This window comes from Rhinolophus sinicus, linkage group LG06 (genome assembly GCF_036562045.2).
Source record: "Rhinolophus sinicus isolate RSC01 linkage group LG06, ASM3656204v1, whole genome shotgun sequence".
NCBI classification, from domain to species: Eukaryota; Metazoa; Chordata; class Mammalia; order Chiroptera; family Rhinolophidae; genus Rhinolophus; species Rhinolophus sinicus.
The window spans coordinates 63,266,482-63,292,126 of record NC_133756.1 but is presented as its reverse complement, the minus strand read 5'-3'; the positions used below and the strand labels follow the sequence as shown (position 1 = coordinate 63,292,126).

Below are 25,645 nucleotides of genomic sequence, written 5' to 3'. Positions count from 1 at the left end.
AAAATAGTTGTCCTCAGGATTTTGGGTTGCTCCCTTTCCTTTTTGCTTTCACCTCCCGAAATACATTTTGGAGTGAGCCAGGGCGTTTAATCACTGTAAATTCAAGCCCGACAGAGAGGCGACTCTGCTTCAGAGCCCGTGGCGGTCGCTCGCTCGGAGTAGCGTCGCCCAGCGGGCAGAGGCAGCGGGTGTGTTCCCCGCCTCCCTCCTCCCGCAGTACTCGGCGCCCGCAAGCTGCCACCTCCCCAGGCAGCCCCGGAAAGCAGACGGCGCTGGGAGGTGGGGCCGCCGCCTATCCCGCGCCTCTATTAGCCGGCGGGGCAGCGGAGGCGGGGCAGAGCCGCTGTGATTGGCGGGGACCCCAGCCGGAGGGGGCGGAGCCACTATATCAGAGGAGTCTCTGTCGCGGCGTAGGCAGTCTGGCTGCTGGAGTGCGGCGCCGCGGTAGAGACTCCGAGAGCCGGTGGGCTAGCGGGCTGGCAACGGGGTGGCAGGAGGGCGCGTTGGCCGCGGGGCGCAGGACAAGGGTCTGCAAGGCGGCAGCCTCCCGAGGACCAGCCTACTGAGACCCGGGCTGGGTCTGATTGGTGGGGAGGCGGCAGCCCCACTCACACCAAAGAGGAGGAGGCTGTGGCGGCAGCCGCGGCCCCAGCCATGCTGTGCTATGTGACGAGGCCGGACGCAGTGCTGATGGAGGTGGAAGTGGAGGCGAAAGCTAACGGCGAGGACTGCCTCAACCAGGTGAGGACGAGGGGTCAGGCGGGGACCCTAGGCCGAGGGGCCTCGCGGCGGCGCCGTGCACCTGGGACGCACCGCTTGCCAGGGACCAGGCGGCGCTGCGGCGGGGGCGGGGGTGGGTGGGGGTGGGTGGCGCGTCCCAGAAGCCCGGCCCGCGCCCCCTACTCCACCGGCGTGAGGCACGTGGCCTCCCCGCCGGGAGCGCGTGGGAAACCGCAGAGGACGCGCGCGGTGGCCGGCCACCCTGTCCCCCGACCCCCCCGCCCCAGCCCGGCACTTTCCCGGAAGAAGGCGGACCAGAACATCTGCCGCAGGTGTGTGCATGAAGCCGCCGGTCGGGTCCCCGCGGGGCCTCCCAGCGACACCTGCGTCCCGGGATGAGGTGTCTGGAAGCGGTCACAGGTCTCTCAGGTTGTTTGGCAGACAAGCCGGGCCCTTGTCTCTTGCTGCTGCTCAAATGGACCATTCACCTGCATCTTCGGGTTTGCGAGGACTAGAGGACCATTTTGGCATCTACTCCTCGCTTGTCTTTAAGCACGCGTTTCTTTAAGAGCGAAGAACGGTTCCAACAGTGCATATTGGTAGGGCAGACAGCAGATTTGATCTCAAGTGAAACGCTGTGCCCTCAAACCCCCTAGACCTGAGATGTTTGGAAAACCCTTTCAAAGCTTAGCTGACACTTGTGGCGTGTTTCCTCAATGTGTTTGTTTTTTGGTAGTGCAGATGGTTAAAATTGTCCAGATACTAAGCTGCCAGATCAGCTGTGTCGTTTGTGTTGGTGGAGGGAATTTTGGTGATTAGAATAAGGAGGAAAATTCCCTGAGATTGCCCTCCTCAGCCTTTCTGGAAGGCTGCTTTTGAGGACTCCTTTTTCTCTACTGCCATTGGCTGTGTCCTGAGTATTAAAGGAAGGACATTTCTGTGCTTCACCTAGTAGTTTAGCATCACTAGATCTTTGTTCTTCCAGTTTACAACAGAAATTGTAACACTGTTGTTGAACTTTGTAAAGAGTAGGCAGGAATCTTAGAGCCAGTGGAGTCCTTGGGTTTACTTTGACTACATGGACCATTTGCTCATCCATGCCGCATTCATTTTTGTTTCAGGTGTGCAGGCGATTGGGAATTATAGAAGTTGATTATTTTGGACTGCAGTTTACGGGTAGCAAAGGTGAAAGTTTATGGCTAAATCTGAGAAACCGGATCTCCCAGCAGATGGATGGGCTAGCCCCTTACCGGCTTAAACTGAGAGTCAAGTTCTTCGTGGAGCCTCATCTCATCTTACAGGAGCAGACTCGGTAAAGTGATGCTAAAATAAACCAATGTCAAATAGGCCTTTGGTTCCATTTAGAAAGGGTCATTGCACCTTCTCAGAGATGTTTACAGGCAAATTTGTTTTGATACAGAAGAGTGAGTTGGTTCATCACTTCGAAGTTTTCCATGGTGCAGCCCTTACATCCGAGTGAAGAGGGACCTATATAGTTGACATGGGGTACATTTTCCAACTCTTCTTGTGGTTTTTCTTGTCTTTATAGACAATGGGAGAGCAGGATTGAATTCTTACAAACACAATGGCAGACGCAGGGCTGGGTGGGGGGCGGTGGGAGGAGAGGAAGGAAGGAAGGAAGGAAAACACCCACTGACTTCCTGATAGCAGCAGCTAATGCCCCAGAGTAACCTCTGCCTCTCGGCAGTGTTACTATAGGTCATTATAGACTGTTCTAACAGAAAGCAGGAAACCATTCTTAAACTTGGTCAACTTCTTCAGGCTAGTGTCAGATTACAAAGTGTAGCAAAGAGCTCTGTCCGACTTAATGCAGAATTTTAAAAGTTTTTAAGTTTCTGGAAAACTTAGAGAACTCTTTTAAGAACAGTATAACCAAACTCCATCCCACAGATATGTTATATATGATTGTTGCGTTTGGATTGTTAAATTTATCTCTTTAGAAAACCACCAATAGTGGTAGAAAACCAGAGAAGGTGGTTTTCTCTTGCAAACCGAAAACATTTTCTCCCCTGGGCTGACTGGAATACTTTTCTCAAAGATGAGAAAACTAGGAAACCAGTGTTTAACATTTATTGCTGAAATGCAAGAGACCTAAATCTTACAGTGGCATATTAAAAAAATAAATAAATAAGAAAAACAACTAATTCTAAATACAGCAAACTTTAGCTCTAAATTCTAATGTTTTCCATAATCGTTTGGCTTGGAAATTTGCCATGTACATGAAAATGTGAATGTGAAAATTTGAGTAATCATGAGTAAACCATACCTTTAAGAGTTTTTAACGTGACATTTTTTGTTTGTTTACCTAAAGACTGATTGAAACATATTTTGAAATACTATTTATTTGAATTTGAAATCTCTGCTTTGTCTCATTATAGAGCTTTAAAGAGTGAGGGAAATGTTCAGTTTTGTTTCTGAAGGAACTGGTATATAAAATTCTTAGTGCTCTTGAAAATGTCTTGCAAAATATTCAAGTGATTGCATGTTTAACGATGTTTAAGCTGTGTATTAATAAGAGTGGGTTGAGGGTTTTTTTTTTTTAATTGAAAGCTGATTTGTGAAAGGTTCCATTTTGCATTTCTGTGTGATAACTGGCAGTCAAGTAAGAATATTATATATATATATATATATATATATATATATATATCACAATATATTGGAATTTTCATTGTGTACTTTTATGATTTTCAGTCATTTCAGGGCCCCCAGATGCAAATCTATTTTGATGACACAAATGTATTTTTTAAATCTGTAGAAGCTTCAAAAAGCGAATACATCATTTAAACAATGGCTACAGTTATAATTGTATAATACGTTTGTATAATGAATGCTTACAGACTTTAAAATTTACTACTAGACGGTCTTATACTTTCTTGTAATTGAGTTAATAACTATTATCAAATCCATTTTATTCATGCAAGAAATAGAGACATTTTATGAATTAGAATTGGAATCAAATTTCCTACTTTATTGACTCAATTGGCTTTGACTCTTGAGATTCATGCCTAATAGCGCTCAAAGAATACACATATCTAGTTAGACTAGGTAATTTTAATTGATTTTAGATCCTTTTGAAATCTTATTGAAAAATTAATGTGATCTAAGCTTTTGACTTGCTTTTAAAATGTTGGAGCATTTTACTTGTTTTTGTAGGGTTGTCTGAAATACAGAATTTTAAGAAAATGTCACCTAACATTTATATAGCATTGTGCCTTAATAACTACATAAAGTGATTTGTCATTAGCATTTGTACCTTTTTATTAGGATCAGAAGTTGTGTTGGGTCCAGTTTAGTTATGGCTTGTATTGTTTTTATGTGCATGATGCTATAGAACAAAAATAGTTATTTCCCCCAATATTAATGTTAGCAAGATAAAGCTGGTTGATAAACCTTTTGATGTTTAATTATTCATTATAAAATATTTACATAAAGTGACATGAAAATAAAATAGATCTGTTTAGGTAGTGAGTAAACTCAGCTTTACCAGTGCAATCATGAGGTGATTGTTTACCATCTCTAAGTCAAGTCATAAGGGTACGTTTAGTGTACGAAAAGTGTCTGGACAGTTTATTAAATGGTGCTGAAATATGCTGGCTGAGTTGTCCTTTGTGGGCAATTAAGTAGCCTCCTCACAGTAGAGCTGGCCTAACGGGGCCAGTTAATATACTCGTTTGCATTGGATTAGGGAGGCTGCTGTGAGAATGAGCAGCCAGGAGGCCTGTTATAGAGTACTGGGGTCAAGGCAGGAGGTCTGCATCCTAGGTCCGCCTCTGCCACCAACTGCCAGTGTATGCGGATTTCCCAGACTGAGCCAGATCTTTCTTCATCTCAATTGAAAGTCCAGGACCAGATTGTGTCTGGAATCTCTTCTAGCAACAGATTTTTTTTTTCTTTGCATCTGTTTCCTCTCTGTATGATTTTCCTCAATGTTCTCCTAAATACATTTCCCTGAAGACAGAAGAAACATATCAAGTGTCTGCTTAGATTGGTAGGTAGAATTAATCTGGTTTCTGATTTGGCCTCATTTTAAATTTGGTTCTTTACCCAGATTATTATGTTTGCTCTTGAATGGAGGTCTGGAAAGTAACCGAAGAGTCTTGTTTAGACTCAGCTGGCACAGTTCAGAGATGGAGACAGCAGGTATTTTCAGCAGATGTTTGCCATGCTATGGATTAAAACTAAAAGTGAAACTAATGTATTCTGGACGTTGATCTCAAGTAGTAATCTTTGGAATTCTTGCCTTTCCAGGGCTCTCGGTTATTCACAGCAATTCAGACCAGATTTTGGTCAACATTTTCAAAACCGGTTTAGAGAATTATAAACCTCATCTTCAGAGGTGGTAATTATACCATCCACTGCCAATAAAATCTTTCTGCTTCTCCTGACTTTGCTGCATTTTAGCAGAGCTCTGGTCTTTGCTGGGGGCATTCCTGCTTAGGTTAAGACTCACCAACACCAGAATTCTCTTTCCCAGAAAACCCCAGTACAAGGAGTCAGGGGGGTCCTGAGCTAAATATTCATGGAAATGCTGTAATCCTGAGCGTTGGATCTCACCCAGGTTTGAACGATGTGATGAGCAGTGATGAGTCTCACCCTGTCGTCCTTCAGACCTCAGCTCCGTCACCACGCCTCAGAAAAGCCATCTCTGGGCTTGCTCAGGAGACCAAACTCTCCCGAGACATTGTGTAGCTTCCTTTCATAGCATGTAATGAGCGTGTAACGCTGCCTTTATGGATGTGACAATTTGTTCATTGTCAGCCACCCTAATAATCTATCAATTCCATGAAACAGGGAGCTGATCCACATTGTATCTCCAGAGTCTTGCAAGTGCCGGGTGCATAAATATTCACTGAATCAATGAGTTAAGTACTTGGAAATAAATAAGAAACAGGTAACTGATACTAATGATACTCATTTTTTTACAGATATTGAAATGTGTGCCAGTTTGCTTCTATAAAATGAAAAATTTGAGACTGAAAGAAATCTCACCATTAAAAAATGTTTTGTAGTGATTATTCTGTTAAGAATTTTCTCAGTGCTTAGCCTTCTTTTGCTCCATCCCTAGCCCCGTCCACCCTACCCCAGGCCATTTCTTTATTGCATTAGTTTTTTTTTATATGTCCAAACACAAAACAGGCTCCTGGCAAGTAAAAAAGATAAAAACACTCCTACATTATTGCCACATAAAATATTAATTAAATTTCTGAATTCTAATTTATCTGTTAAGTTTTTCTTTTTGCTTAGCATATAGGATGTTTGTGTTATATGTTTATTTTAGACATGGGTCTCCCATCTGGGCACCTTCAGTCTCTTTTCAAATTTGTGATACTTATATAGAGGTTGCCAAAAAATGTATACATATTTTAAGAAAGGAAAAAACTGTATTAAAATTATGCTGATGGTAACCACTTTGAGCACCTCTTGTAATTGCAGAAGTCAAACGTGAGTTGCATTCATCTTCTGTTATCAGTATATATTGAGTATTACAATTTTAATACAGTTTTTTCCTTTCTTATTAATGTGTATACATTTTTTTGGCACCTTCTATATATTTGCATGAAATCTCCAGAGAACATTGAGGAATTTATTTTTATGTTATAAAAATGAACTTCCAATCTTGACCATATAATTTTTTAATAAATTTAAATATTTACATGGCACTTAGGGTCAGACTCAGGGTGACCAGTGGTGCACAGCTCCAGGGACACTGGATACATTTATTCTCTAGTCGGGTCCCCTGCAGCCTGGTCACAGACCTGTCCTGGACCTAGTTGCACTCCCCACTAATCTGGATTGTTGAGGAAGAGATTGTAGTTAACACTTTTAAATTACAGGTTTGCCTGTGTTGTTGTTTGCCTAGGACAGGTCTCTATATGGTGAGTACTCGTATTTTTTAGAAGTGCAGATTTTATGCTTCCAAATAATAGTGTTTTTCTGGTGTGAATTGTAATAACTTTTGAAGTGGGGAATGTCCCCCCACCACCACCACCTCCGTGTCCTTTAACTGCTTTGGAGCCTGAGGAGGAGCACATTTGTCACTGATTCCCATTTTGCATTTGGGGCTTTGAGAAGGATTTCCTTAAGCCTGAATGGAGACCTGGCTTGGTAATTTGGCTGTGACAGGCCTTCCATAAAGTGTAGATTTGATGGTTCATATTAGGTATAGCTTATTCATTTGAATTGTGAACCTAGATCTTAAGAGATTTTCAGTAGTATTATTTTGTCAACCTCTTATAAAAATTGTCAAATGTGCAGATAAATTGAGGATTTTTACTATTAACAGTTAACTATGTTTATTCATTTACTGATCCCTCTACTCTATTAATGTTTTTGATGCTTTTTAAAACAAGTTGTGTGTAAGTACACTTCCCCCTAAATACTTCAATATGTATATCATTAATTAGAACTCAATATTTGCCTATAGTTCTTTTCTTTTGAAATAAAATTTACATATGATGAAAGACATAAATTCTAATTATACCATTTAATGGGTTTTGACAAATAGATGTGACTGTTTAAACAAATCCCTTATCAAGATTTAGAATATTACCACCATTCCAGAAAGTTCCTCAGGCTCTTCTGCAGTCAGTCCCCACCCTGCTTCTCCACCCCCACACACCCTACTGTACTACCAGAGTTGTGTGTTTTTCTAGCATTGATTAGTTCTGCTTGTTCTGCTTCACGTAGATAGAATCGTGAAGTGCGAACACTTGTGTGTGTCTGCCTTCTTTTGTTCATCATAACATTTTTGAGGTCCATCAGACCGTATACGAGTATGTCTGGCTTATTCCTGTTTATTGCTGGGTAGTATCCATTGTATGGATGTACTACTGCTTGTTTATCCATACTCCTGGTGGTGAACACCTGCTTTCCAGCTATTACGAATAAAGCTGCTATGAACATTCATGTACAAGTTTTTGGTAGATACGTGTTTTCATTGCTCTTGAATAAATAGCTAAGACTGGAATAGCTGGGTCATAGAGGAGGTAATCGCTTAGTTTTATGAGTAACTGCCAGACGTTTTCCCCAAACACGTGTACTATCATGTACACCCACCAAGAATGGATGAGAGTCCAGCTTCTCCACATCCCTGCCAGCCTTCTGGTGGGCGTGTAGTGGTAGCACAATGCGGTTTTAATTTGTATGTCTCTACTGACTATTAATGGTAAATATTCTTTCATGTGCTTTTTGGCTTTTCTTTTGTGAACTACCTATTCAGGTCATTTACCCACTTTATTCAGTTGTTGCTTTTATTTTTGAGCTGTACAAATACCAGTTTAGGTATATGTTTTGTAAATCCTGTATTTTCTCCTGTGGCTTACCTGTTTTCTTGATGCTTTTTGAGAAGTAGTTTTTAATTTTGGTCAAGTATAATTGATCTTTTTTTTTTTTTTTACAATTTTTGCTGACTGCATCCTGTGAAACCTTTGCTTACCCCCATATCATGAAGATACATTCTTGTGTTTTGGTTTAAAAGCATTATGGTTATAGCTTTTGTACGTTTAGGCCTATGATCCATCTTGAACTGATTTTTGTTTCCCTGGAATTTAAGATACAAAACAAAAAAACTCTTACAGCAATTTTGTTTTGATTTGATAGTTTTAAAATATAACTTGGCAGTCAGAGTTTGGTTTAAAATAAACTGATGTGGTTAAGTGACTCATTGGACTGAGGCAGGCAAACGCGTGATCTAGTAGGGGTCTAACTGGGTGAAGGACAAACCAGCCATTACTAACTGATGGCCAGGTTCAGTTGAGTCTTTTGCGGGGAGGAATACAGTCAATATTGGGAGTGGAACATTTTTAAAAATAGTTACTTAGCCATTTTAAAGATGTTTTAAGTTACTTAAATTTTGAGTTTAATAGTACATATGGATATAGTTATCTTACATTTGTGTCACAGAAAGTTCTTTAAAATGATGTAACTGGGAAGATACCTGGAGGGCAGTAATTGAGAGTAACCATTAGTGATGAGCAGAGAGACAACTCCCAATTGGTTTGCAGAAAGTTCTGCTTTGATTATTATATAATTTCTTTATGAGGCAAGCCAGTGTGTAGAGGAGAGTTCTCTGATTACAATTCTTAAAAAGTAAATGACTTAATTCCTTAAAGCTATGGAAAGGAATTAATTTTTAGAATAGAGGAACAAAAATATATTAAGAATATGTGACTCTTTTTAAAATTACAATTTGTCAGATCCCTATATTCCTTCCATTTTTAAAAAATCTTCCATAATGCTACAGTAAGTGTGAATTCATTTGTACCCATGAAGCAAAGGTATGAGTTAGCCAGAATGTTTCTTTTGGGGTGCCAACATGTGATCCCTATATTGAAAATATGCATTTTATTAGGATAATAACTGAGTAAAACTTGAAGAATCATGAATTTCAGGGGTAACCAGGAGAATGTGTAGAAAATGCACTTCGAGCATATGTCTATAGGACATATCCACAGACATTTGCTGAAGACAAAGAAAATAATTTTTTTCCCCAAAGGCTTTCATTCTGTTTGTGATTCGAGCATGTAACCTAAATTAAATTAGATATGTCAACTACTTTTGATCTTTAGTTAAAAAAAAAAAAAATCACCGCAGGCATGACTTCTTTGACCACATCTGCTTATTTTTGATATTATTAGTAACCTTTCACCCACTTTACAAGAAAAGGAGGGGGGAAAATCCATGAGCCAGACAGTTATAAGCCAGATGGTTCAAGAGAAAGTAATCAGAAAATACTTGATTCAAAAACCATCCTTAACTATTGAGCCATCACTAGATTCCTTGTTGGAAATGTGTGTCTGTGCTCTGCCATCCTCCCTCTTGGAAAGAGCACGTTAAATAGTCTGCTGATGGCTGGTCACAGCTGGTGACCTTTGCTGTCACTGCTCCATTGTGCTGTTCTTCTGGAGAGCATAAGCTGGTCCCCCAAAAGCCAGTTTGTGTCCGGAGTTATTTTGACAGGATGTGTTCCTTCCCGCTAAAAGGCTGTCAGTTTCATCTGTAAAGGGGCAATCAGACGTGTTCACCCTGGGTAGGGCTTGGCACAGAGGCAACACACGACAAATATTTATTGACTTGAAATGAAAAGATTGCTTTATAGCCATGAAACTGAAAAATGCAGGAAGGGCCCTTATCAGAAAGTTTATGTCACCAGTAATGAGGAAGTTTTTTCTGCTCACAGGGTATTGACTGCAGTTCAGCCTAGAATGTGGAATATGTAGGAAAAGCCAATTGTCCCCCATCCCCTTTTTTTCCAACTCTGACCTACATGCCGGGAAAGGATCAGCCTGGATCAGCGTGACTCTCGAGCCGCTGACCACCTGTTAGTATTTTGTTACTGCTGCTATTTGCCTTTGGTTTTGGCAGCTATCTCACCAGAAGTGGGCATGAATAGTCTGGAAAAAGAAATTGGATTGATTTTGAAACTCTTTTTCAAGCTATACTTAATTCTTTAATAAAGCAGAAACTGGTCTCTAACTTAATACTTGGGAAATCACTTAAAAGACACTTTCACATAAGCAGTGATTAAATTGAGAAGACTTAGTTTGTGGTGATACTCTGACAATCCTTCAGCATGTAATTTCTCCTTTAATGTCAGCATATATTCAGAGTTTCATTTTCTACTAACATGCCCCCTGATGAATACAGAGACAAAGGTCTGTTAACCAGGGTGAAGTTGACTGAAGGGTCATCTAAGAAGCATTCTGAGGGCTAAAGCAGTGGTGTAACACCAAAATCAATGGGAATGCTGGGCCTCAGGCCTCAGATAGCTATTTTACAACAAGTTATTTTTGTGATTATTTCTTTGCCCCAGAAGGGACCCCCCTTCTCAGTTTAGCAGTATGTCAGAAATACTTTAAAGACTAGCAGATGTTTGGGTTAATAAAAACCATTCTTTTTTTATTGCTATTGTGCATGCTTACTGTGATTTCTTCATGGGGGTTTTGAATAATAATAATAATAATACAAACTGCAGTATTTGGCAGAGTTTGATAATTTTAAACATTTCTTTATCATTATAGAAGGCATGAAACATTAAATTTAAACAGTTCTCAGAGGAAGATTAATGGCTGTTGTCAGTCTGACATTTTTAGACTCCATAGAGTCCCTCCTTGGATTTCTAGCCTCACTTTCTTCTTTCCTTTCTTACATTACTCGTGTTGTCCTCTCTACCTGGAATGTTACACACAGGCTGGTCTGTGAATAAAAGCAGTGTTGCGGTCTGGCATAGGGTGTCCAGCTGAAGTGGGGAGCTGAACTTACGAGCTCTGTTCAGAGCAGCGTTCAGAGCTTCACCATTGGCCGCAGTTCATTTGTTAATGGAAGGAATATTGTGGCATTTAAGCATGTTTGATAACAAGTCATCAAAGTAAGGTTATACCTATACATTTGCCAGAGACAAGTTCTGTAACTGAGGCCAATCTATGGCCGTTCAGATGCTGTCTTGAGAATCTTGGACAATACGTATTGGTAGGCAACAATGTGTCCCAGGAATGTGTGAGTATGACACACCTTGTAGTAAATGTAGAATATGTAGTCAATGTAGAATGTTGTATACAGTTAGGACAGGTCAAATAGAATGAAACAGGTGGACATGAATATAAACTAATTGCAGACACTGTGCAGTTTTACTTAAATTTATGGAGTTCTCTGATAGTAGAGGCACTGAAGAAGTTAGAAGTCAAATACCATAACAGAGAAATAAATAGTTTGCATGTGATATAGATGGAATGGTAGCTAAATGAGGGGCAGAAAGAACAGCCTTCAGGACTGGGAGCAGCGAGACCAGCCACCGGGGCCTGAGTGTGCTTGGTCTTTCCAGGAAGAGGAATTGTTCCTTCCCTGGGGCATAGTGGCTAGTGGGACTGACAGGAGATGTGGCTAGAAAGTTGGGGCCAGCGCGTGGAGAAGCCTGGGTTCATACTGACAGCGTGCTTTCTTGGGAACAGTGGGATCCCTTGAAGGATTTTGGGCAGAGAAATGGCAAGTGCATAGCAGAAGCAAGCAACTTGGAAAGTGGATCAACACAGTCGGGGAGGACCAGCTTAGAGGATACTGTCAGTTCTCTGACAATTTAGAGATGCAAGTAGGGCAGACGAGGTAAAAGTAGGAAGAGTTTTCAGAGATAGAAAAGTAGGTGGAAATAAGATGGAGTCAAAGTGAGTCTGGGAAAAATAACAAACAAGACTGATTTTTACTGGGAGAAAAAGTGGGTTGGGGAAGGAAGGCACAGTGAGTTTGGTTTTGAATGAATTAAAATTGAGATACTAAAAACATCTTAAGCGAAGTCGATAGGCATTGCGACATTTGAATATGATTCCTAGGAGGGAAGGTGGGGCTAAGACTAGAGATTTGGGGGTCATTTGAATAAAGAAGAGGATCTCAAGATAGCAATTCCATGTCAAGATAAAGTTTTCTGATTAAGGTCATTTCTTTTAAAAATTATAATGCAGAAACTTGTGTATAATTACTTCTTATTTCATAACTTGAATGTTACTGAATTTGTCTTAGATTTGTTTTGTTTGGGTTACACTTTTCATTCCAGAGAAACTTAGTCTTGAGACTTATTTTACCTGTATATTCATGATAGAAAAGGTTCTATAATGTAAGCATTTTCCAGGTGGCTTTTAAACTTGCTCTGTTTGGCTAACTTCAAAGGGATTGTGAAAATACTAAGCAGGTGGAGTTCCCAGCATAACCTCATTCCTGCATTGCTTTGCAGGCATATCTTTTTCTTGCATATCAAGGAGGCCCTCCTGGCTGGCCACCTCCAGTGTTCCCCAGAGCAGGCAGTGGAACTCAGCGCCCTCCTGGCCCAGACCAAGTTTGGAGACTACAATCAGAACACTGCCAAGTACAGCTACGAGGAGCTGTGTGCAAAGGAGCTCTCCAGTGCCGCCTTGAACAGGTGTTTATACCTATCGACCTAGCAAATTTGTAAGAATTTCCAGAAGAAAATGAATCTGTGGCATATAGAGATCATTTGTGAGCTTAAGTCTAGGCCATTACCCCATTCAACCAGTTATTTTCAAAAGATTCTTAGCCTTTTCTTTGAGAAACTTATAAATACCGCACATAATCCACACAAATAAATGCCCTTACATGAAATGCTATATAATCAGAATTTTAAAAATCTCTGACCTTTTAAGAATGCAGATCTCCTGACATAAAAAGTTTATCATGCATATTGGAATTTTTTTCATCCCATCAAGGATTAAACCAAGAGACCTAACATAGGTGTCTTAATTGTGCATTCATCGGCAACAGGTAACGCTGAAACTTAGTGGCTTAAAACAGCAAACGTTATCTCCCAGTCCTGTGGGTCAGGAATCTGGTCCTGGCCGCTGGCTTCTCAGGCTCAGGACCCCTCACGAGGCTGCTGTCAAGCTGTTGGTTGAACTCCGTCTCAACTGAAGGTTCAACTGAGGGAGGGACCCGCTTCCAGGCTGACTCATGTGGCTTGTTGGCAGGCCCTGTTCCCTCGCCACATGGGCCTCTCCGTGGAGCTGTCTCATTACGTGGTAGCTGGCTTCGCCCAGGACAAGCCATCCACGTCAGAGCAAGAGAGCACCGAGATGGAAGTCAAAGTCTTTTTCTGACTTAATTTCAGAAGTGAGTGACATCCCATCACTCCTGCCATATTCTGTTCATTAGAAGCAAGTTATTCGTCCAGCCCACACTCCAGTGAAGGACGTTACCAAGGGTGAGAGCACCAGGCAGTGGGATCCAGATGGACTATATTAGAGGCTGTCCGCCGCAGTAGATAAAATAAATCCTGCATTTTTTCATAGAAATTACGTACGTGTATTTTTACAGATGTCCCGTAATTCTTCCGAATCACCCTCTTCCAATATCTCCAATAGTTTTTACTACTGAATATTTAATAAGATCTTGAATGGTGTCTTAGAAGTATTTTACAGTAAATTTGCTAAATAAATGAAACATCAATTAATATATAGCTTTAAGTTCTTATAATTCATAAATGGCAATGTCAGTGTAATTCACTAGTGAAAATGATACCCGTGATCTCTGCAGGCTGCACGAGTTAATCTCTCTGTGTACCTCTCTGTCTTTTTGGTGTCCTGCAGCATTGTTGCAAAACATAAGGACTTGGAGGGGACCAGCCAGGCTTCGGCCGAATACCAAGTTTTGCAGATTGTGTCGGCAATGGAAAACTATGGCATAGAATGGCATTCTGTGAGGGACAGCGAAGGGCAGAAACTCCTTATTGGGGTTGGGCCCGAAGGAATCTCAATTTGTAAAGACGACTTTAGCCCAATTAATAGGTAACCCAAGTCTTAAATTTTTTCAGCCCTAAATATATGTATACTTTTGTAGCCCTGATCATGAAAATAGAACATGGAGGGTGATTTACTATACAGTCATCCTTTAGGAAGAAAATTATTTCATTTTAGTACGTACATTCATTTTATTTAGGCTTTGATAACCATTTAATTATTTTTTAAAATATTAACTCAAGTGTGTTGATGTGGCAGACTTAATATTTTTCAAATAAGTTGTTCACTGCTATAAAATCTCATTTTCACCTACACACACACACACACACACACACACACACACACACACACAGAACTTAATCCAACACGTCTCTCCACTGACTGCCTCACAACTGCCTTCCAATATGCCTTATCACTGGGGAGCACAGTGTTTCAATGCTAGCCCCAGACTGAGTGTGGGATTTTCCTGCTGGGTCATGAGCACACGAGAATCCTGCAAAGGCACACGCAGAGGGACACATCTCTCCTGGACTTGCTCACTTTTCTCTTCCCATCTTTCAGGATCGCTTACCCCGTAGTGCAGATGGCCACGCAGTCAGGAAAGAATGTGTACTTAACCGTCACCAAGGAGTCTGGGAACAGCATCGTGCTCTTGTTTAAGATGATCAGCACCAGGGCTGCCAGCGGGCTCTACCGAGCCATCACGGAGACGCATGCGTTCTACAGGCACGTACTGCTCTTTACCCCTAACCTTAGCCTCTGTCCACAGCTCTGAGGTTTGCAGGCGACAGTCAGGCTCCTGCAGTCTCTGGTAGCATCGGCTCAGTGAATCCTGTACAGAATCTAAGAAATCGGTTGCTTCGGAACATTTCCTTTCTGCCGTGGCAGTGGCGTCCTTATCAGCATCGGCCTTCTCTCCCACCAGAAAGTGTACGTGTATGAAGCTGCACAGACATCTCCCCCCGCTTAGCTCTTCCCTACCTCCTCGTAGCACCTCCTCTCCCCAAGACAACTTGGGGTGGTTTCCACCTTTCCTTTCTGGATGAGCTGCTATCCTGAATCCTCACTACATCGTAAGGATTGTTTAATAACAGTTTTGATACTCTTATGTCAGAGGGTGCTTTAAAGTAGAGTTGTAGTTTCACTCAAATATTGGGAATATTAATTAAAGCTAAGAAATTTAATTGACAGGCAACCTAAACCTTTTTTACATTAAAACAGACACCCAAATTGTGGAGCAGAATGGAAAATTTGTAGGAAATGTTTAAATGAAGCCAAGACTTCAAAGAAAAATATCCTTTTTCTTGTCACAAGTTGCTTTGTACTGTAGCTCACGGCCCTGCAGGTTCAGAGGCACATTCACTCCCCCGACATTTAGGGCGGGTTTATCAGAGGTGGAATCACTTAAATCTTTCACACGTGTAAAACAGGAAGAATTTGCTTTCAAGCCTACAAACAAGAACATTAAATGTCTGCGGACATGAATATTCCTATTCACGTGTGTGTTTGACGGTCTGAATCTTGGCAGTGCCGGGCTTGTCGGTACTGAGGTTAGCTGTTCACTCTCTCCCTGCAGGTGTGACACCGTGACCAGTGCCGTCATGATGCAGTACAGCCGAGACTTGAAGGGCCACTTGGCATCTCTGTTTCTGAATGAAAACATTAACCTTGGCAAGAAGTATGTCTTTGACATTAAGAGAACCTCGAAGGAGGTGTATGACCACGCCAGGAGGGCTCTGTACAATGCCGGCGTTGTGGACCTCGTCTCGAGAAGTGACCACAGCCCTCCCAACTCTCCCCTGAAGTCCTCCGAGAGTGGCCTGAATTGCAATAGTTGCGAGGGCCTCAGCTGCCAGCAGACCAGGGTGCTCCAGGAGAAACTGCGCAAGCTGAAGGAAGCCATGCTGTGCATGGTGTGCTGCGAGCTGGAGATCAACTCGGCCTTCTGTCCTTGTGGCCACACTGTGTGCTGCGAGGGCTGTGCCACTCAGCTCCAGGTGAGGGGATGTCAGCTGGCCTGCTTCTCCCTGGCAGCCTCACTTACCCTGCAGATTACAGTGAGTGCGTGAGTACCTGCTCCGAACCGGTGATGGCTCACTAATGCACAAACCGAGAGTGTCCACCTCCGCCTGGAAAGGGCCTTTGTGTTCCGTGACTTGGAACGTATTGCCCTTTGGAAACATTTTGGATTAGCGTACTATTTTCAATAATGTAATTACTCTAAACCATAGACTTTTCCAAGTGCTGGAAACAAGGCTCAGATTCATAAGGTAATGCACCTAGTTCATGCCTTAGTGAGAGAGGAGAATTCAGGCCTCCCGAGGGCTGGTCCAGTGCCGCCTGTTCCATTTCATGTTGTTTCCCATTTGCTGACACGAGGATGGTCTTTACTATGCCTTAAAATATTTGGGAAAGAATACTTAGAGTTTTGGGTTATAGTTAACTCTCAGTTATCCCTGGGTAGGTTGTTTATTCTGCGATTACTTGTGATTAACTTCCTTTCATTGCTCTGTGTGCCTCCAGGGGCCCCTTGGATGGACTCTTCCTTAGCAAGTCAAACTAATTTTAATATTAATACACAAAAATAAAAACAACTAATATATAGTACTTTTTTCCTTTCTTGCACCTTACATTTCCTCTTACGATATTTCTTTTTCAATTCATTTTCATTTCCCAGAACTGTTGGCTAAGTTTCACTATGGTTTTATGTAAAACTAGCCCTGAATAACATCTAGTCCTTCAGAAAGTGCTAATTTCAGAGCTATTTTTAGGGCTATGTAACGAGCCGACAGGATGCCTCCGTCCTTCCTAAGAGTAGATTATGCTGCTATGTCAAGTTATTTCCCCAGAGCCATCATGGGTTTGTGTTTTTCTGCCCACATAGTCTGACCCTCATGTCTTACGCTCCCACCCCTTGTGCCTGAGGAAGGGATGTGCTCGTTGAGAAGCCAGTGAGGGATGTGGAGCTGTGACTACAGGAGCAGAGCCACGCTCGCTGGCCATGTGGCCTCGACCCAGTGACACTGGCCTGAGTCAGTCAGCTGGGCCTCTGCATCACTGCCTGTGGGGGTCCCCCCACGTAGGGACCACAGCCTCATTGTGCAGCAGCAGCAGGATGTCTTTGGGGGTCAGTTTACCCATTGTGCCTCGTTAAAAGTTTGATGAAAAACCTAATTAATTTCCTTACCACTTATATACTTCCTAATACTCATTTTTAGTTCCTTGTAAAGTGTAAACTTTCAAACCAGTTAGAAACCAAAGATCTCTGTCAATTAAAAGCTAGAAATAATTATGACCACAACTTGTTTAGAAAACAGAATTGATGGGAAGCACGGGTGAACACTGAAGACACAGATCCACGCAGGTGTCCTCACGGTGTTGTTGGCTTCTCTTCCAGTTGTGTCCAGTCTGCCGGTCGCGGGTGGAACACGTGCAGCACGTCTATCTCCCAACCCACACCAGCCTCCTCAATCTGACTGTCATCTGATCTGCCGTCGCGTACTAGGCAGGTCGTTTCCATGAACCGCACTGTTATAAACTATAAAATGATAGCTCGTGGAGAAAAATAAATACTCCCAACACCCATCTGCCATGCAATGCTTAAAAAAGAAAAAGGAAGAATAAAAAGAATACGATACTTCTCACCACCAACACATGCCATCAGCCCCTCCTGTGGTGGGGACCAGGAAGACCTCGGGACAGAGATACATTCCTCGGACTTTTCATTCTTATTATGATCAAGTAAAGGAATAAGTAAAATCTCCGATGTCAGTTAAGTGGCAACAGAGCCAAAAAGTGGGTACCTTTTAGGAAGTGATGTTGTACGTTTCCTTAGCGTATCCCAAGGTAAGTTCTACTTGTAGCCAATTTTGTAAGAATTGGTTTTAAGAATTTACTTGGATTTTGTTTGTTTGTTTGTTTGTTTTGGTATGGTCACAGAGCTCTGAACATTTTTAATAGGAAAGTTTTTCTTAAATAGTCAGTTTTAATGTCATTTCTGTTTTTATAACTTGTTCAAGTATGAGTGGAAGGCAAACATTTAAAATCAATTCTGTGACTTTTTAAAAAAAACTTGACCACAGAGTTGTCAGATTTAAACCAATCTGGCTAGTGGAAAACAGATAACTCGGTGTGGGTGGTCTCCTGTTCCTTTTCCCTCCCCCTCTCCTACCCCCAAGCCTTTCAATTATAAAACGCTACCCATTTGGTTAAAAGATTTCTGCAGACTAGTCAGCACTCCTTGTGCCTCTTGAGTTGGTGGAATATTTTAAGATTGAAAAGGGAGCACCTTTTGGGGGGAAGGGATTGTTGCTCACTGAGATGAAGTCTCGTGGTGTCCGCAGGAGGGTGTTTCTTCAGTTCTCCCGAGCACTCTACTCCAGCGTCACCCAGTGGGGTTGCTTCTGCTTGAGCCATCAAGCGTTTTACAGCCTTATTATAGGTATCTAGCTATTGTATGCTTTTTTCTTTGTAAATGCTTAAGTATTAACTTTCTGTTGACCCCTCTATATGTCTTAGAGGGGTTTCAGGTTTTTTGTTTCTATATTTTTAATCATGTTTTCCACTCCCACTTGGGCATTTTGGACGTTGGTCAGCTTGTGGGTTTTCTAGGATGTCCGGAAACCTAGATGACCTTATTGGGTGCAATACTAGCTAACTTAAAGCTAGAAACCTACACTGTCACTTTCCTGAGATTTCGGAGTAGACTTTTCATATTGCCTTAATGTAGCAGTAATGTGCTTATGCATTTGTTTCTTTGCACAGACATTTTGTCAAATATTGAAACTCTACTTTTTTATGGCACATATTAGCATATAAGCCTTTATCCCAAGAGGTATTTATTTTTTCACTTGTCAAAAAAGTAATGTTTCCACATAAAGAACTCTGTTATATCCTAGAGGACTTTTGTCTTTTATATTCAAGATAATAAAGACCTTAAAGCAACCACGGGTGTTTGTATCATCACCATTATTGTTATTTAAGCCAATGTAATTCATTTAAAAGAAAAGAGCATTGATAACATCATAGTTGGTATCTAATTTGGTCCTATTTGGAAAATCTGAAAATGTTTCAGGTATTGACCCTAGTGGAAGAGAATGTTCATCGACTTACTCACTCTTCTATGTTTTCTGGTTATACAATTAGAAAGCAGGTGAAAATGGGGTAATATATATAACCAGATGAAAAGTGAGAAATAGAGAAAGGACTGGAAGGTATTGGAGAAGGAAAAGGAATGGCAGAGTTGGAAATGAACAATTTAAACCCAGACATTGCTGCTGGTTAGTTGCCTGGTCAGGAGAGATAAGTACCTGTCTAGGTCCCAGCAGTAGTGATCTCAGGTGACAGACTAGAACTCCGTTCGATAGGACAACTCGCCTTCTGCTGCTAGGACCTAACTGTTCGACAGGACAACTCGCCTTCTAAGCATGCCAGTGTGTGCTAATTTGTGTTGCTCCGGAAATGCTGTGTGGAGCAGAGAACACTGCACATAATATATGTAACTGATAATTACGTGTAGCAGTTGAAGGAAATAATTTCAACTGCTACAAAAATTCACTTTAGTACAAGCACAATTATTTCAAGAAAATAAATTTTTAAAAATTGAGAGACAGGGATTTGTTTTCCAATTGCAGTCATGTGTTGCTTAACGACAGGGATACATTCTAAGAAATGTGGGGTTAGGCAATTTTGTTGTGGTGGGAGCATCATAGAGGCACTGACACACACCTAGATGGTACAGCCCACTACACACCTGGGCTGTATGGGGTAGCTTATAGCTCCTAGGCTACAAGCCTGTACAGCATGCTACTGTACTGATTACTGTATACAATTGTAACAGAAGTATGGTAAGTATTCGTGCATCTAAACAAATCTAAGGAAAAAAGGTACAGTAAAAGTACAGTATAAAAGATAAAAAATGGTACATCTGTATAGGGCACTTAACAAGAACGGAGCTTGCAGGGTGAGTCAGTAAGTAGTGACTGATTGAATGTGAAGGCTAGGACACGACTGTACACTACTGTAGATTTTATAAACACTGTACACTTAAGTGACACTATATTTTAAAAATAGCTTGGCCTTCTGCTCCGACATGACAATGGCTATGATGTCGCTGGACAAAAGGAAAATTTCAGCACCATTGTAATCTTGTAGGACCACCATCATATATGTTGTCCATCATTAACCAAAGCGTCATTATGTCACGTGTGACTGTATTCCTATAGCTAAATCAATCTTCCATCAATTTCTAGGAATTACCTCATTTGTTCATTCAACACATTTATTGAAGTTACTAAGTTACTGAGCATTGGAAACTTAGCAATGATTAAGACATGAATGATACAGGGTGCCTGTATCGTGTACTTAGCCTGTAACGTATACTAGTTTCTCTATATAGAGAAGTTAAATAATATTCAAAATTGTAGAGTAGGAGCACTGGAGGAGATCTTACGTGTGTTAGTCTCAAAATGCTAACTGGATGGATGGATGACAGGCCAACAAATGGAGAAGATAATATTGTTCACCCCATTAGACCATGGACTCCTTAAGCTCAGTGACCAATATCAAAGTCACTATATTTCAAGGTGGTATATATAATAGAACTATAAGGAAAGTACGATGAAGGCAGAAAACACGGTGATTAATTTTGGATTACAGACCAAAGATAAGGATGTTTCACAAAGGAACTTCGAGCTGGTTTTTCTCGTTGGATTTTACCAGGCAGGGAAAAAAGCGTGGCACATGCATGGCTAGAATGCAGGTTGATGGGGCTGGACCATCCCCTGCTGTCAATGAAGTGGTAAGAAATTAAGCTGTGAGGAAACATGGCTGCAGTTACAGTAGTGGGGGACCTTGAATTTCAGGTTTAACTTGGACTTGTTTCTCCACTACTGAAGGAACTTTTGGGACAGAAGAGAAGCAATCAGATTTGGTTCTTACACTGAGATTTCCTACCACAGGAAAGGATACACAGGAGCAGGAAGAGAACAGAGATAGGGAACTCAATTTTAATCATTTACCAACATAAAAAGAATGAGAGGTCAAAAGATTTCAGAAATACCATCTGTGAGACAGACAAGTCATAAAAATTCTGTTTCTAGCTTGGAATAGGTAGTCTTTCACAGGGACAAACGGGAGCAAACCGTGGGAGTCGGGAGGAACTTGAATGTGGTTATGGCCATAATGTATTTGAGATGCATGGTAACAGGCAAACCTAGAGTCAGTTGAAAACGTTTTGGAACTTTCAAAGGATGATAAAGGTAAAAAGCATTTGGTGACTCATATTTGTTATTTGAACACATGACAATATAAGAAGTTATCTATAGGAGAATATTAAAGGGGAGAAAAGAATAAAGCTGAAGATGGAAGCCTGGAAGACCTACATCTACAGTAGACTTAAGCAGTCTGAGAAAGAACAAATGGGTAAGAAAAATCAAGAGACGGAAAGCTAAGCCAGGACACCACTTCAAATGGGCAGATCAGCTATGTCAAAGACTAGGAGAGTCAAGGAGTTGGAGTACCAAGAAAGGGCCATAAGACGGCACTATTAGGAGGTCCCAGGTTCTAAGAAAGAGTGAGCACATTATGAGAAGTGAGGGCATACTACAAGGATGCCAGATTATAGTGAGCTGAGGACAAATGTGAGAAGGATGTGGAAGCGATAAATGGGGGACAACATGCTTTTGGTGGTGAGATGAAGTCAATCAAAATGGTACCATAAGAGGAGGCAGGGCCATAAGAAGAATTTGGATTGTGTAGTTTCAGTGGCAGGGCAGGGATGGGCATAGAGGAGAGAGCCATGGAGAGGGGAAGTGAAAAGGTATAGAGGTCACTTTGTGAAGGGTGTAAATGTCTACCTATTACAGTGTTTTGTACACCTGAAAAAAAAATACAGCAGAAAGAAATAAATGGAGAGCCTGAACCTTTGGAACTCTAGAGACACTGAAGCCTCAAGAGGCTGTTCTGCCAAAAGGCACCGTTTACGAGACTTGAACAAAGCATTCTTTCATCTTTCTATTAAGGGTTATGAAAATTAGTGCTGAAGCTAGGAATGTTTTTTCCCACCCTACCCCATCCAAATATGTCTACTCTGTATTTATCCCATCACAGATGGGAATTCAAATGCAATGCTGGTAAATTCTCTGGGTTGTCTTCTTACCTCTGCCATTGAGCACTGAGAATCAGAAGGCCTTGGGTGACTACTTTTGGGTAAAATATGAACTCTTCCAAGACAAACTTGAGAAAGAAATACTCTGCAGGACAGAAATTTTGGCAAATTTCCAAACACAAGCATAAGGAAAGTTTATGTATGAGTCACTCCTGAAGAAGGAGGGGTGCAAAGGATACTTGGGTTGTTGAGAGAGCCAGAGTCACCCAGGCAGGCCAAAGTTTTTAATGTAGTTTTACGAAGCGATGGAAAAAGATGCCTACATGGCGTTTGAGCACAGCCAGAATTAAGTCAAAATGCAACCATTTTTGTCTTTCTCATTGCTTATCATATTTAGTGCCTTCTCACAGAAATCCTAAAACATTACAAATTCCTTTTATTCATATTTGCAGAATCTTGAAATGAGTTTGTTCAAAAACTGCAAGGTATGAAAGAGCCCTATGGATTTAAAAACAAAGCTATGTCAGGATCACACAAATGACAGATTTAACACACCTGCCTCTTGCTTAAAGAAAAAATTCACTTCAAGCAAAAGCTAAACATCTGTTGTTCATAAAGCTTGTGCTGATGGCAAGGGGAAGAAAAAACTCAAAGGTGTGAGTAAGCCTTGTATCGAGGAGTGATTCTTCTAAATGTGAAGAAAATTCCTATATAAGTTTGTGAAACAAAAATATAGTTTTAAGATCAAAAACTATATGTATATACATATATGTGTGTATGTATATACAGGGATGCCAAAAAAATGTGTACTAGTGGACACTGGTCAACGTTGCTCGAGCAGTAGTTCGCCGTAATCAGTAGTTCGCCATCATCAGAAGTGGGACGCTGATGGTAACCACTTTGAGCACCTCTTGTAATTGCAGAAGTCAAACTAAACTAATACTCCACTAAACTAATTCTCCAGTCTACTAAGCGCCACAAAGAAGCAGGTACTCAGTACTACGAAAGAGCAGAAAAAGATGCCACTAGCTTTGTTTGGGGTTGGAAAGTTTTCTGGAAGCAAGTCACGTTGGAGATGAGTCTGAAAAGATATGTTGAAGCTTACCCAGATAGAAAAGGTAGGTGGAAGGAGAGTGTTCAAAATGTGGCATATTTAGGACCAGTGGACAGTTTGGCATAACAAATACAGGGTATGTGGTGGAATGGGTTAGGGTGGAATGGTGAGAGATGGAGATGGGAAGTTAGGTTTGGGACCTTGTCCAGGAGGGTGCTAGAGGCCCTGCCAAGCCTGCCCCAGCTTCAATGACCTGATAAGAAGGTCAATGTCCACACAGGTCGTGAAAGAATCTAGAAGTAAGCTGGGTTCTGACATTCTGTTCCTGGCACTCTTGTCTGCAGATTTGATGTCTTCCTCTGGGCTCGGGTAAGTGTGTGTCCTCTGAGTTTTGAATAAAGTTAATAGCAAAATAAAACCCTTGCTAATAATTTGCCCTAGAGATAGGAGCTGTCAGGTAATCATTCAGAATTTAAAAGCTCATCTCAGTATTCCTTCAGATGAAGAAAATGGTAAGATAAAAATATAGCAGGGCTTATTAATAACATCTTACCCATTTTTTCCCTAAATGGTTAGAACATGCCACCTTTCCCTGCTCTTTACATCAGCGTTTCTGTTATTAAAGCTATCTATTTTTCAGTTCGAAATCCTGGGAGGATTTTCCCCATGAATTTAACATGACTGAGGAAACTTGCTCCAGGGTAAAACTTTGCTGCAAATTATCTAACTGAGACTAGGCTTCTTAATAAAGAGACCAAAAATGAATCACAGCCTTTTTGTAGCTTCAGATGTGGAAACACCTTTCTCTTTCACTTCCAATTTCCTGAGTATTTACAATGGAAATAAGCCAGCTTTATAAAACGATTGCATGCAACAAATATCCTTCGTGTTCAAAACTGGAGGCTATTGCTGATACAGGCCAGGAGAGTGTGTGTATGTGAGAGTAAGGAGGTAGAGGAGAGAGAAAGAGACAAAGCCTCACATCTAAGCCTCTTCAAAGCCTACCCTGCACATGCAGCTCAATGCTCATAGGTGGGGGGCAAGTAAGACAACCTAGAGTCAGGCAGGACTTTCTGAAATGGCACTCAGGTTATCTGTTCAAGCCCAAGTCCCTCTAAATGTACCCTGTTTTGCCGAAAATTAAGACCTAGCGGGACAATCAGCTCTAATGCGTCTTTTGGAGCAAAAATTAATATAAGCATTAGAGCTGATTGTCCCTCTAGGTCTTATTTTCCTGGGAAACACAGTATACCCACAACTTTCCTGAGTTTTAGTTATTATATAAGCTCTGCCAAAGGCAAATGACCCAATTGTACTAGAAAAGGAAACTTAGAACAGAATTATAAATATGTCTTAGTGTCCCCTCTTCTACTTTTCCCCCCTTGCAGGAGAAAGTGTAAGGTATACCCCTACGCTCTGGTTTGTGGGAATATGAGCCTCACCCCCATGTCAGTAATTGATTCTAGAAAGCTTTTCCAAAATTCTTCATATGACCCCTATGTTTGAAAGCTCTTTTTCCTGTTGAGAAGAAGCTTCCCGTGTCCCCTCTGTTAATTTAACTAAGTTTACACACAGTACTTAAAGAAAGAAGAGGCCCAAAATGGAGTCGTTTGTGCTAAGCCCCACATCAGCAAACTAAGCCTTAACACCAATCAATCTGGAATTATCTGGTCAGTACTAGTGAGGTCATCTCCCTAATAGACCCATACTCTTCCCCAAAGGAAGGTGACCTGGTCTGAAGCAATCCACCCTTCTCTCGAAACTTTGTTTTTTCTGCCCCCTTTGCCTATAAAAGCCTCCCATTCTGTGCAGTTTGTCGGACTTCCTTTCTATTTGCTACATGGGATGCTCCCTAATTCATGAATCATTGGATAATGCCAATAAAATCTTCAAATGTACTCAACTGAATTTTGTTTTATAACAGCACTTAGGAATCTTTGGTAAGGTCTCATAGCACAGGTGTTAATAAAAGGCCAGCCTTAGACGCTAGGCTGTTCTAATGGCTCTATAGGAGTTAACTCATTTCATTCTCATAACGTGCCTGTGAAGTAGGTACTCTCATTGGCCTCATTTATCGATGAGGAACTGACGCACAGAAATATGAAGTGAGTTCCCAAGGTCACAGAGCTAGAAAGAGTGAGATCCAGGAGTCAAACTGTGATATTGTGATTTATAATATATATATATATATATATATATATATATATTTGGTCTTTGTCCCTGTTTCTGGCACAGACCTCCTAAAACCCTTGGAATTTTCTAAGCGATGAGAGTAATAAAGGTTATGTCGATGAGTGAGTTTGGACCGTACCTCAGGATAGGCTGATGCCAGGGCACTCATCCACAGGATTAGAGGCTGGAACTTTTAGTCCCAAACCCCAACCCCTAGGGAGGGGATAAGCTGGAGGTTGAGTCAATCACCAATAGTTAATCATCACGCTTATGTAAGGAAACCTCCACAAAAACCTAAAAGGATGGGGTTGGGAGAGCTTCTGGGTTGTTGAACAC

The 25,645-nt window shown here is 41.4% G+C and overlaps 1 protein-coding gene across 1 annotated transcript; it reads left to right on the top strand.

Moving 5' to 3' along the window:
• The first annotated feature begins 406 nt into the window (after positions 1-406).
• On the top strand, positions 407-18,920 carry MYLIP (myosin regulatory light chain interacting protein). Its single transcript, XM_019743004.2, has 7 exons — positions 407-741; positions 1,842-2,032; positions 12,461-12,646; positions 13,827-14,024; positions 14,538-14,702; positions 15,553-15,973; positions 17,374-18,920. The coding sequence occupies exons 1-7, from the start codon at positions 655-657 to the stop codon at positions 17,461-17,463; spliced, it is 1,338 nt and encodes a 445-aa protein (XP_019598563.1). The 5' UTR covers positions 407-654; the 3' UTR covers positions 17,464-18,920.
• The last annotated feature ends 6,725 nt before the right edge of the window (positions 18,921-25,645 follow it).

Bases quoted from the DNA above. Each gene is read 5' to 3' on its own strand.
- MYLIP (XM_019743004.2), top strand. From the start codon at position 655: ATGCTGTGCTATGTGACGAGGCCGGACGCAGTGCTGATGGAGGTGGAA. The intron at 12,647-13,826 runs GTGTTTATACCT...GGTGTCCTGCAG, and splicing joins TCCAGTGCCGCCTTGAACAG to CATTGTTGCAAAACATAAGG. The intron at 15,974-17,373 runs GTGAGGGGATGT...CTTCTCTTCCAG, and splicing joins GCTGTGCCACTCAGCTCCAG to TTGTGTCCAGTCTGCCGGTC.